At 38.2% G+C, this 12,547-nt stretch overlaps 1 protein-coding gene across 1 annotated transcript in view; it reads right to left on the minus strand.

The window, feature by feature from the left end:
• The window catches only part of SRFBP1 (serum response factor binding protein 1), a 53,582-nt gene that overhangs the window by 4,818 nt on the left and 36,217 nt on the right, over nt 1-12,547 (minus strand). The window contains exon 5 of the mRNA XM_026865498.1: nt 483-564. Coding sequence (XP_026721299.1) covers nt 483-564 — 82 coding nt within the window. The remainder of the gene's footprint in view (nt 1-482; nt 565-12,547) is intronic.

The raw sequence follows: 12,547 nt of genomic DNA on the forward strand, positions 1-12,547 counted from the left end.
TTTGAGTTTAAAGACAACAAGAGATAACCTAAACAACCAGGAAAGATTCCCTAAGGATTCTGGGAATGGTTTCCAGGAAAGTTTAAGGGAGTCATTTGCAAAACCTTTTAGTTGGCTTTGGAAACCCAGTTGTAATGCTCCTTCTATCCTTGTATCTGCATGGTATTGTGCTCATTGACAGTTAAGTCCAATTTAATTTAATGATACTCCATTATATCAATTTGATTTTTAGATTTCTCATTACAAGCCCTGTTTGTCCTACACCCTTTATTTTAAATGTCATATAGCACACTGTCACGTATAAGTCCATTTCAACTACAGAAATGCTTACAAGCTTGTGACACTTGGTTCTCTGCAGCCAGTTAAGGTAATTACAGGAACTTTTTGGTTTTTTACTTTTTATATTGGTTGATCATGTCAGGAATACACAGGGAAAGTACCACACGTAAGCTACTGAAGTCAAACAATAAAATATTTCATACCTTTAAGTTCAGCAAATCTGGGTTTCAAGATGGGGTGTGTTGCAAGTCTTGCAATGGCTCGCTCAGTTGCAGTACAATTTGGCTATATAAATAAATTCAAAATAAATTCAAAGGCGTGAAGTCAATAGAACAGTGAATATTTACAGAGGTCTGAATCAGTTATGCTACAATGCATACTAATGTGATTCTGGACTATTAACTGAACAAGATGAAAAGCTTATGACACTCTGGTATTTGAATATTTATTTTTCATGTATTACTGTCATTCTAAATGAGGAAAATCTGACTGCTTATCATTGATAAAAATGTAAGAGACATATACATCTGCTATTTCTCAGGTACAGAAGAGGGATAACATGATTTTTATTTTAAACGCATACCAGACACATCTTCCAGAGCTAACACACTGATTTTACATTCACTATTTGTTACACACTGTCACAAACAAGAAACTGTTACTGTTTGTAAAGAGGATGTAGACAACTCAAGTGGGACGCCCTGTGGGGTTTCTTTCCCCCTCCCTCCTGTTGTTGCCCAGAGACAGAATTTAGGCTTAACTGCACATGTACAAGCTAGAGAAACTGAGAACCTTCTGGAACAACCTATAGCTCATGCGTAAGAAAGACTATACAAAGGCAACACCCCATGTGTGTCTTTGTCGACCCATCACCTACGGACCAAGCTCGCTACTCCGTGACAACGCAGGATCCAAGGGTGGCGATTTCCCCTCTTCCTATCCCCTCGCCTTCTCTTTTTGTATTGTAGGAAAGTTTTGTAGGATTTGAATTGCAAACAGTCCACGCCAAAGTGCCTTTATTAATTCTGTGTATGGTTATCAGTTGATTGTCACTAAACTGTCTCCATTTATTCACTGAAGTGATCAGTCAGTACAGTCAGCAGCACAATTATTCCTCTGAGTCATTGTGGTGACTCGGCCTGCCCTTCCACTCTGCCGAGCAGAGCTTGGCTCTTCCACCCACACGCAGCCTCTTGGGGAATTCAAAAGATTCACCCCCTTGTAACCCACCGCATAGGACGAGACACACATGCAAAGCAAATTCATGAACAGGGCGTGCCTAACATCTGCTCACGGATGGGAAGTAGCAAATAAATCCTTACTCTCTTTTTCATGTACACACAGCTTTGCTTCTCATATTGAACTGTCTTTATCTTAAGCCACTAGTTTTCCCCACTTTGGCTCTTCTGATGCTATCCTCATCCTGCAGGATGTGCGCAGCTGCTGAGCGCTTAGTTGCTGGCTGTGGTCAAACCATGACACAAACACTATCTAACACATCAGCAATGCATGTTTAAAGTATCTGCTTTGCTTGACATAAGGGGACTCAGTGGGAAAGCTTGTTTTAATGTACATTTTCTTCCAGCAGAATTATGCCACTTAAACAGTTATGTATTCACTGCATAAAGACAGATGGATACTTCATGCCAACTACTAGTGAAGAAGAGTCACATTCAGTGCCTTCTTCTAAAGGAAATGGAGCAGAAGACAAGACTACAGCTACAGCAGAGCCAGTACTTCTAAATGTAGAAACATTTAATTGGTTTGCAAAATGTACATCTTGTTCCTCAACCAATGTAAAGCAAATTCCATTTGTATTTCTTTTGCCATAGTTCTAGAGCTTATAAAATACACTCTGGGTATGTCCGGTCATATTTTATGTTTGAAGTGTGCATCTGGGAATTCTAGTACTTTCCTTTCTCCTCAAGTCTTTGCTATTACAATGTTATTTCTTCAGGTCAAAAAAAAAAAGGAAAAGTATTTTCTCTGTAGACTGTCTACAGAACTATGAACACTGGCCAGAGGAGACGGGTCAAAAGACGGGTCCATTTCCAAGGGCCACAGACTGGCTTACTTTTAGTCTAGCCTAGCTCTGAGAACTTGAAATCTGAATTTTGATCCCCATGTGACAGTGCTGCATGCTGCCACCAGATTCCTGGGAGAGCAAGCTTACATTTCTGAAGATCAAACACTATTTTCTTTGGAGATTTTTCTATAGCTGGAAAATCTATTTCTGAACTTAATTAATACACTTTCTCCCTCAGTTACTTCCTGTGGGTTTTGAAAGAATATACCATGAAGTTCAGAAAGCAGCAGCAGCTTCTGTGCAACATCTGGTGTCCTTTAATTCAAGTATTTATAGAAAGGGTGTACATGCCAATCCATATGGAATAACCATATTTTTTCCTTATAGCAAAATACTTCACAAACACTACTCACACTGATAGACAGTAGCCAACAAACATACACTATGACATTCACATTCTTTAAAATTTCCCATTTTTCTGGGTTTTTGGCACATTCAATGCTCAATTTATTTTTCCTTACGTATTTTCCAGTACATAAAACCTTGGCAGAAAATAAAACTTAACAGAAAAACATCAACTATATTTACAGCAAGAACACCCTTTCCGCCTCCTTGGCCCCCTAGTATGTTTAATTATGTAGATACTAGAATTGTACACATATATTCTCACATGTTCCTGCTACTTCTTATATTATTTCACACTGCAGTTTCACACATTGCTTCATGCAAGAATGTCCTAGTAATTTCCATAGGAACACTATTCCTTCAGTGTGCAACTGAAGCACTGCAAAGTGAAGAAGACAACTGAGCAGTGTTTAATCACACTTTTCAGTGAGAAGCTGGTAAGCTACATGCTGAACAACCTGAAAGTCAAGATCTTGTCTCCTCAAACTTTTTATACTGGTAAATGATGCACTGCTTCTGTATATAGTATTAAAGATGTCTATCCATCAGCACTGACATATTTCATTAAAATTCATGTGGACATTTAACTGAATTAGCTGCACTGACCTCTGTATTTTCAAATCTCTTAAAATTAAAAGAAATCCAAACTGCATAAACAAGCATTTTCCATCCTGAATAGTAGATGTGCACACAGGTGCACAAACCTCAAAAACATAACTTACCAGTTATAGCAGAATAGAGCAGCAGTTGTGTATGTGTAACTTATACATGTGCAAACACACATGCATGCCCTACATAAGAGACACAAACTTTGTACAATGTGGCAATGATTGGGAAGATACAAACAGATTCACAATGAATTTTTGAGATGTGCTGGAGTAGGGGTCAGAAGAAGTATGGAATGACTCTAGGAGCTGGAAGAACTGGGTAAAAAAAAAGTCAGACAGAAGTTGTGTGGGTAGTACCTGCTTCATACAATACAGGTGATAAAGCGAGAATGAGAAAATGAGTGTCTCACGGCCCTGGGGCAGATAAAATTGCAGGAGATAGAAGGGATACCTTATCAACACGCGTGAGACAGTAGAGCTTCAGGAAGAATTAATTAGAAGGCAGAAGCCTGGGATTAATTTGGGAACATGAAATGGAGACTTTGGACCATCACTTCATTCCTGTTCACATCTACTTTTGTTCATACCCACTCTGATATAACTATGATGAATAATAGGGAAGAAAGAGGTCATACTCTATTCTTCAATTTGCTTTTGTATAGAAGGCCTTGTTACAGGTCTCACCAGAAACAGGACTGCTCCTAAAACTTCAACATTCTAGTAGCAAAGGGTCAAAGGACATTGCTACTAAACTGGTATTGCTTGGTGGCCCTGTATCTGCCACTTTAGATCATCTCAGTTATTTAAAATAATGACAATCAAATGGAGACAGTCAGAAACCCCACAGACAAGTATGCAGTATATGGCAAGAGTCATGACATAAAAAGTAGCCTTGAAGTATGTCATACTCAAGTTTCTAAACTAACTAGAAGAGCATTTAATGTTGAGTGTAACAAGTCTGATTTTATGAAAAAAAAAAGACAGAAATAATGCTAACCAAGGTAAGTGTAAAAAAAAAAAAAATCCCCAATTCTGGGCCAAAACAAGACGTCATCGCAAATGCCCTTTGTAACAGCTTAGGATAAGAGCTGTCTCTCTACTGAAAAAAAAACCAAACCCAAACCAGAAAACCTGTTAATCCACACGTTCTTCCCAGAGCTCTAACTAGTTACAGCTGTCCTTCATTATAACAGATGTGGTTAATGTGGAGTCACAGGGTGGCTGAAGGTGCCAGATTGTGGCTGCCATCCAAGTCTATCCCATGACCTCATACTGCTTTGGAATAAGACCCTTGAGAAAAGTTATGTTCTGACTGTGAATGTTGCTAGTTCTCCCTCTTTATGTCTGTAAGACAGAGTATGTGATCTGTGGCTGCCAGACATGGTGAAGATTCTTCTATGAGGGGCAATTAGTTATTGGTATCACACATAGCAGCATTGTTGTCTCTGAGTTCCCAACAGCAAGAGATTGTTGACCCTGGCTGGACACCAGGTGCTCACCAAAACTGCTCTATCAGTCCTCCTCCTCAGCTGCTCAGGGGCCTGTTGTCTCTGCTGCTCCTTCCTCCTCAGGGGGAAGACGACTCATGCTCTTCCTCAGCTCCAGTGGGGCCCCTCCCAAAGGAGACAGTCCTCCTTGAACTTCTCCAACATGAGTCCTTCCCACAGGCTGCTGTTCTTCATGAACTGCTCCAGCGTGGGCCCTCCCATGGGGTGCAGTCCTTCATGAAGAGACTGCTCCACCATGGGTACCCCATGGGGTCACAAGTCCTGCCAGGAAACCTGCTCCAGCATGGGCTTCTCACAGGGTCATAGCCTCCTCCAGGCATCCACCTGCTCCAGCGTGGGGTCCTCCATGGTCTGCAGGGGGACAGGGACAGCTTGCCTCACCATAGTCTTCACCACAGGCTGCAGGGGAATCTCTGGTGCCTGGAGCACCTCCTCCCCCTTCTGCTTCACTGACCCTGGTGTCTGCAGAGTTGTTTCTCTCACATATTCTCAGTCCTCTCTCCAGCTGCAGTTGTTGTGCAGGGTTTTTTTTCCCCCTTCTTAAATATGTTATCACATAGGTGCTACCACCATTGTTGATGTGCTCAGCCTTGGCCAACGGCGAGTCCACCTTGGAGCCATCTGGAATTATCTCTACTGGACACAGAGGAAGCTTCTACCACTTTCTCACAGAAGCCACCCCTGTAGCCCTGCCTGCTACCAAAACCTTGGCACGCAAACCTGATACACTCACCTTGATAAGACGACGGATCAACCAGGGAATGCAGGCTTCTGTTGGATTTGGCAAGTGTTTAACAAAGGGTGGTTCACCCAAATACAGAACTAACAGAGAGCAATCTCACAGGATTCAAAGGAGAGAAATATCAGCACAAACATTTCAGACTCTGCACTGGAAATGGACAGCCAAAGCCTGACACATTTTTAAGCAACTTTTACTCAGTTTTTGCTCAAGCCTCCACAATTTTCTACATAACAACAAAATGATGGTACAGGTGTTATGAAGAGGCAGCTGTACAAGCTTATTAATAGCAAGATAGGTGAGAAGTTCTTCACAGCAATTACTTTTGTACGGATCTCAGGAAATCATGCAAGTTTAAACTTTTTTTTTTATTGGACTATTTATAATTTTTTAAATAGATGGACGAAAAATTTCCAACTGAAGTGAAAATGTTTTTCTTAACAGATCTAAAGCTTTTTTTTTTTTTTTTTTTTAAACCAGAGCAATTTCTTACAAAACATCAGATACACAAGTAAACTGGAAGTCCACCTTCTCTTGTTATTCTTTCCAACACTTGCTACAGTTTATATTGGTTACATTATTTTCTGTTATCTTGGTAATTCAATAATGAATGTATTTGGATATTTACTTTATCTTGCAAGCATTATGGAAGTTGAAGACCCATGGAAACATGAGGTACTCTGGTCAATCTTTTCACTCATCTACAGAACTGCACACAATAGAAGGTAAAGGTCTGGAGAATCTAACTGACCTTGCATTGGCAGTAGCACTGACTGTCAACTTATTGACTTCTGCGGACTCTTGAATCCAGCATCAGGGAGAAACATGAGATTTAAAAATAAGCCCTAAGTTCAAACAAAAGTAGATTGCTTGCTGTTCTTTGATGCATGCATGATAAAAAAAATCTTATCCCAACATCCGAAAAAGTTTAAAGGCCCTTTAAGAAGCCTAGCACTTTAGAAGTGTTAAAAGACCATATTTAACGGGAATATAAAAGTCAACAGAGTTCCTCTAGATTAACCTGTCACAACCAGTTTAGCCAACCATACAAGTGTGAGGTAAATGCTTATTTTTCAGATTGGGAAATGGTAAAAGAGAAATGGAGTGTTTCATCTGAAACTACCACAGTGATCTATAGCAGAGCTTGGCATAAACCCCAGACCTGCCCAAGTTCAAATTACATACTTAATCTTCTACTAATACCTTCCTTCTCTTTATGTATAAAATAATTCTTATTATTGTTTCAATAAAGAGAAGTCAGAGCAAAAAAATCCTGAATAAAACAAGCACAGATTCTTAATTATCTCCTCATGGAGAATGGGGTCAAATCTACGTGTAAACTGAAACAAGATTGTGGGAAAACTCAAATGTTGCTAACTCATCTTCATTTCTTTCAGGGCTAGTAAGAATATGTGTCTACAATCCTCTCAGTTCAGCATCCCACACAAGCAATGCACATATTTTTAAAGAAAAAAATATTAACTTCTCAAGGTCATGAAAGAGGACATAAAGCAAGCACCATGCCAACTTCCCCCCACAGTTGTGGTGGTCTAACTCATTGGGATGACAACACTGAAAGCTATGCTGGCCTTTAAGAAAACCTAGAAGCATGATGAACGTTACTTTATGCTATAGACAAATGGATCTATGGTGTCAACAAATTGCCAGTGGAAAGCAGTTGTGAAAAGAGTACTCCCCCTATAAGAGTCTAAAAGAAATTAAGAACTATCTGTACTGTAAAAATATTATACAATTTGAATTGATGATTCAGTACAATTAACTTGTACAAAATATGTACAGTTCTGACTTACAGCAATGTAAAATCAAATACATAAAATGTAACCCTATAAAGGCTACGTTGGTTTTGCTTTTTACATATAGCTTTGTATAAAATACACGAAATGCATCTATTTTGACATCTGAACAGTTGAGGCACTATATCACTATAAAATACATGTGTTTTGCCAAGCTAAATAAAACCTTGGCACACAGCACAGTAAAATAGATGCCACTGAGACACACAAAAAACCCCCACACTGAGAACCCCACAAAAAACCCCCAACCAACCCCTCCCCAACCCAAATCGCCTGAAAAAGACAATTGTACTGAGAAACTAAACTGGAAAGCAAAATATAATGAACTATAAACCCAAAAAATGGACTTCAGGGGGAAAAGAAAGAAAATGCATCTTGGATAAGAGGCAGTAGCTGTGAACAATACTAAGAAAAAGATCTTTGCCACAAAATCATGAAGATTTCTTCAGAGTACATAGTGAAATTTGGAGCAAAGGTCATATGTAAATTGGTTTGACAACCACTATGTATCAGATCTGAAACCACAACTGACTTTTGCAGAAAAGTGAAGTTGACAGATCATTTGCTTGTAACTGGCCATCTAGAATGAGGGTCTAGAGACTCAAAACAGGCAACTGATTATTAAGTCTGAACAGGGAGTTAAGCTGACCAATCTCAAAATGAGATTTGAAAAAAACGCTATTTGGAAACACAAAATTTTAAAAAGTGATTACTGATTTGTAATAGAAAAGAGAGCAGAAACACAAAGCAGACCAACAACACTCAGGCAGTGCTGCAAACTAAGCAGGAAACAGAACTGTTCAAGTTCACTAAAATCTGAAAGCATCAGAGCTCCCAAGATCCAGCTGTGCATCAAGGGCATGTCCAAAGACTGAGTGGAAGCAGATGGCAGCAAATAAACTGGCGATATACACGTATGAGCTCTGCATTATTAAAACTATGTAATGAACCAAGAAGTTCACAATATTCTGCCTTGGATGAACTTGAGAAGTTTCAGAATTGAGATATACATCACTCCCATTATGAAGTCAAATTTGGTGATCAAACTCTGTGCTGAACTTCCAGATGTAATCTTAAGACATCCTTAATGGTGTTTCACTGTAAAACAGATCCTCAAATCTCAAATTATCACTTGTCAGATCAGCCCGATACAGTACCGTATGTATAAGCACATATGCATAAGCATAGTTTAACAGGGAAAGTAGACATAGTTCAGATCTTCAGATATAAAACATAGGAAAAGTTTGAAAACTAGCTAACATTTGAAAAACAAGCTCCAATTTAATCAGGTATATTTCAGATATTTTATAATGTAAAATATTTATAAGGTAAAAGATGTACAATGTATTTATCCCTGCCAACAAACACTGCCTTGCTCAGACCTTTGCATTTACAAGCATTACCACCAGGGAACACACCTACATATAATCAAAGTATTGTCAGGTCAACATATTCAGATAAAACTCTCATGAGAGATGTATTTATGTTCAGAGCGCTGCTGAAGGAACTAAATATGAGATCCAGGGTTTGGACACACAGACGACTTAAAGACTTCACAAACTCTGCACACACCAGCCAGGGGTAGGCCATATTATAATATGCTATTCAAAACAAGACAGAATTTTTTGGCATACCGCATTGCGATTTTCATGCACAATTGAAAACAGATTTCTTTTAATCTATATGTTTTTCAGCCACTTTCTGAAAAAGACAATGGAAACACAAATTCTGTTCACTGAAAAACTATTAAAACATCTGAGATAAACATACCAGTTCTTTGGCACCAAAATGTAGATTTTCCATCATTAAGTCTATTGAGGGAATATATGCATTTGAAACTTACTCTAATGATAAACACATGTCAGATATATATGGAAGTCCTGATATTACTTAAGCATATCAGCAGATGATGGATGTAAAATAAATGGAAATCCTGAATGTTCACATTTTATATCAGGCACATAGAACAGTCACCTTTATGGCTTAGAGGCTATTGGGCATCTTCTAGGGCATTAACATTATTATTACTGAACTCTGGCATGCAGAATTTTCCTAATGTGTAATCACTCAACCATTTCAATCGTAATGCAATTATTTTATTCCAAACCCAAGAAAAACTAGACCATCACTCTTGAACTTTAATGCTGTTATACTTTTACTAAGTGACTAATTACCTCACATTTTTCATACCTTCTCTTAACTATTAATCTTGCCATAGAGAGCCAATATGCTGTATTATTATGGTCTCATTTTTATCAAGCTGTAACTTTTTAACGTCTTACCAGCTCCATTCATTGACATCCCATAGATAAGATTTATCTTTAAACAGAATTCCAGTAATTGAAGAACTTCTGATTTTTCTCCTTCTACAGTTAAGTTTTAAAAAGTTCAAGCCACAGTGCCTCCAGCATTTTTCATTTGATTTTCCAGTGTTAATAGACTGACAGGCTTCATATTGAACTGAAAGAGCCCTCCTAATTCTGTAACTATTTTTTTTTTGTCTTTATTTTTATAAATATCAATTTCTTAATTCTGAATTGTAGCACTTTAAATACGGATGTGGATAGGAAAGGGGGGAAGAAATTAGAATGTTTTTGTACTTTATTTTTATGATATATAATGAAAAACTGATAGAGTTTCATTTATAAAAATAAAAAGAGCAAAAGACAGCAGCAGCTGTTTTTCATTTGAGAAATATCAGGAATGTCAGATTTAATTTCTTCTGATTTTGTAATGCAATTCTTAGTCAAGCATATATACAGAAAGAACTTTTCCAGTTAGTAATGTGTGACTAGCTATCAGCCTTTAATGTGATTACATTTGTTTATATAACATTAAAGACATCTTAACACCTTAAGTCCTCTAAGCAACCAAAATAATGAAAGATTCCAATTCATGTATGTTCTACCTCATGTTCTTGTTCCTTGCATTTATCTTCTGTGCCAGCTCTGTCATGCTTCTCAAAACAAGATCAAGAGGTAATGAACTATGGCCACCTTTCCCTCATGATACACTGATCTTGGTTTCTCACACTAAAATTCTGTTGGAAGTTAATGCTTTAAAACCACCTCCAGTCACCTTAGTTGAAATCTGTTCAATGGGTACTAATACTTAGAGGATAAGCAGATAGATGGCAAGACAGGGAAAAGATTCTGCCTTCTTGCTGCATTGGTCATATCCTTCTCCCTGCCCCTGGATTAACTTTATAAATAGATTACTTTCCCTATGAACACATAAAGGATGCAATTCAAAGATTAAGGGTAACTGAAAACTCTCACTATCAATATCCATCCTAAATTTGTAGCTTCTCTAATCTCATTTAACATCTGTTCACAAACATCATTCTGACTGGTGGCTGTAGAACATCACCAGCACCTAACTTTTATGACAGTTGAAACTTCCCTTCAAAAGGCTTCTTAGTGCTTCTCTTTTCCCATAATACATTTGTGCTGCTACACTTAAAATACAGTGCTTCACAACACAGAATCAGTTTTATGCATGTAAATACTCCCCCATTATCTCAGTAAGGATAGAACTTTTCATTAATTATCTTGAAGACCTGGCAGAAGGATATTTACTATATCTGTGATAAAGTTTTATGCCAGATATTCTAGTTTCTCCCCAATACATTTTTTTCAGGTCAAGTATTGGTATAGAAGCATTCATACTTTACACCCTTTCTCTGTAGCTTCGTAGTGGGGGTGCCAATCAACTGGGAAGGTAAGCAGTTTGATTAACCTTTGTTATTTCTTTGATCAAGCTGTTTCCTCCTTGGCCTTTAAGAAACATCCTGCAAAGCAGCCACATGCCCCCTGTTGGTTATGTCACTGTGAATCAAATGGTACTCCATGTATATCATCTTCCCCTTGCTTGTAGTTTTAAGTATTCCTTTATAGCCTTTAAAATTTTCAGTGCCAGCAGCCTAGGACAATTTTGGTTTTGATGCAGGTCATCCATCCTGCTAGCTAAACACCTAAATCTCTCCTTTCTTTATCATACTCTCATCCATTCATTGACATTCTGGACCTCTGCCTGCCTCTTGGGCATTATGTGCAAGTCTCAACAATATGCTGGAGACAGATACCAAGAAGATTCTAGAACTTGGCCTTCCTCCCTTAAAAAAAAAAAAAAAAAAAAAACTTGTTATGCTACATTTTTTTTTCCCCTCCATTTGTTTTCAAGGAAAGCATAAAACCAAAACTACTTCTAACATTTTCCTCTTTTGTTCCCATGATAGCTCATATCCAGTAAGATATTTATACACATCACTTAAATACTCATTCAAAACAGAAATGAAAGTTGAGAGTTGCTTGTCATTTATGAGTGCTGTGAAAAAAACTAGCCATATGCATGTGAAGCACCATGCATCACAGTATCACTACCAAAGGCATATCTGACCTTAAAAACACTGCTCTTCTACACTCACCTTTCTATCCATTTATGCTCTTGCAAGTATGTTTATTGTGTCTGAATTTCCTAGATAATCCAAGCCAAATATTGCTTACAAAAATGTGTACTTACTCCCTCTGAGCTTTATTGACAACAAAATGCCTGCCCACATTCTGGTCTGACACAGTAAGTGAAATTAACATATTCACAACAAAAGCAACCACATGGCTTTTGAGAACAAGCCTTGTGTAAGGACAGGAATACACTTTAATAATCTTGAATAATCAGTTCAGCCAGGCAACAAAATTAAGTCATACAGCTTCACAGGAATGCAAATAAATGGTAGAAAAATCCCTGGACTAGTAATTCAAAATTTGACAGGAGACAGCTTTTTTGTCAGATAAATACAGTATCTCTGAAAAACTGCCAAAGGTACTTGCAGTTTATTTAAATACTGAACTTAAAAAACATTCTTTCCAGAATGGACCAAATCCAAGCTATAATTAAACTGAGATCACTGCAACTGCTACTCTTCTGTTGAAGATGATGGTAACTTTGGTCTAGTCTATCTCCTTGCTCTCAACAAGTGACATGCCACAAGCATGGCACCCTAGTTTGAATGCAGAGGGGCTAATGGTGAAGAGATATACAAACTGGCCCAGAGTGGGAAAGAGTGGTGGTGGGAATGGAATGGCTAACCAAAGGTGAGAGGGCAACAGACAGCACAGAGCACAGACGTGAGCCTGAACTCTCCCACTGGAAGCCTGTGAAGGGATTGA

Source organism: Athene cunicularia (genome assembly GCF_003259725.1).
Source record: "Athene cunicularia isolate RWA chromosome Z unlocalized genomic scaffold, athCun1 chrZ_part1, whole genome shotgun sequence".
Taxonomy (NCBI): Eukaryota; Metazoa; Chordata; class Aves; order Strigiformes; family Strigidae; genus Athene; species Athene cunicularia.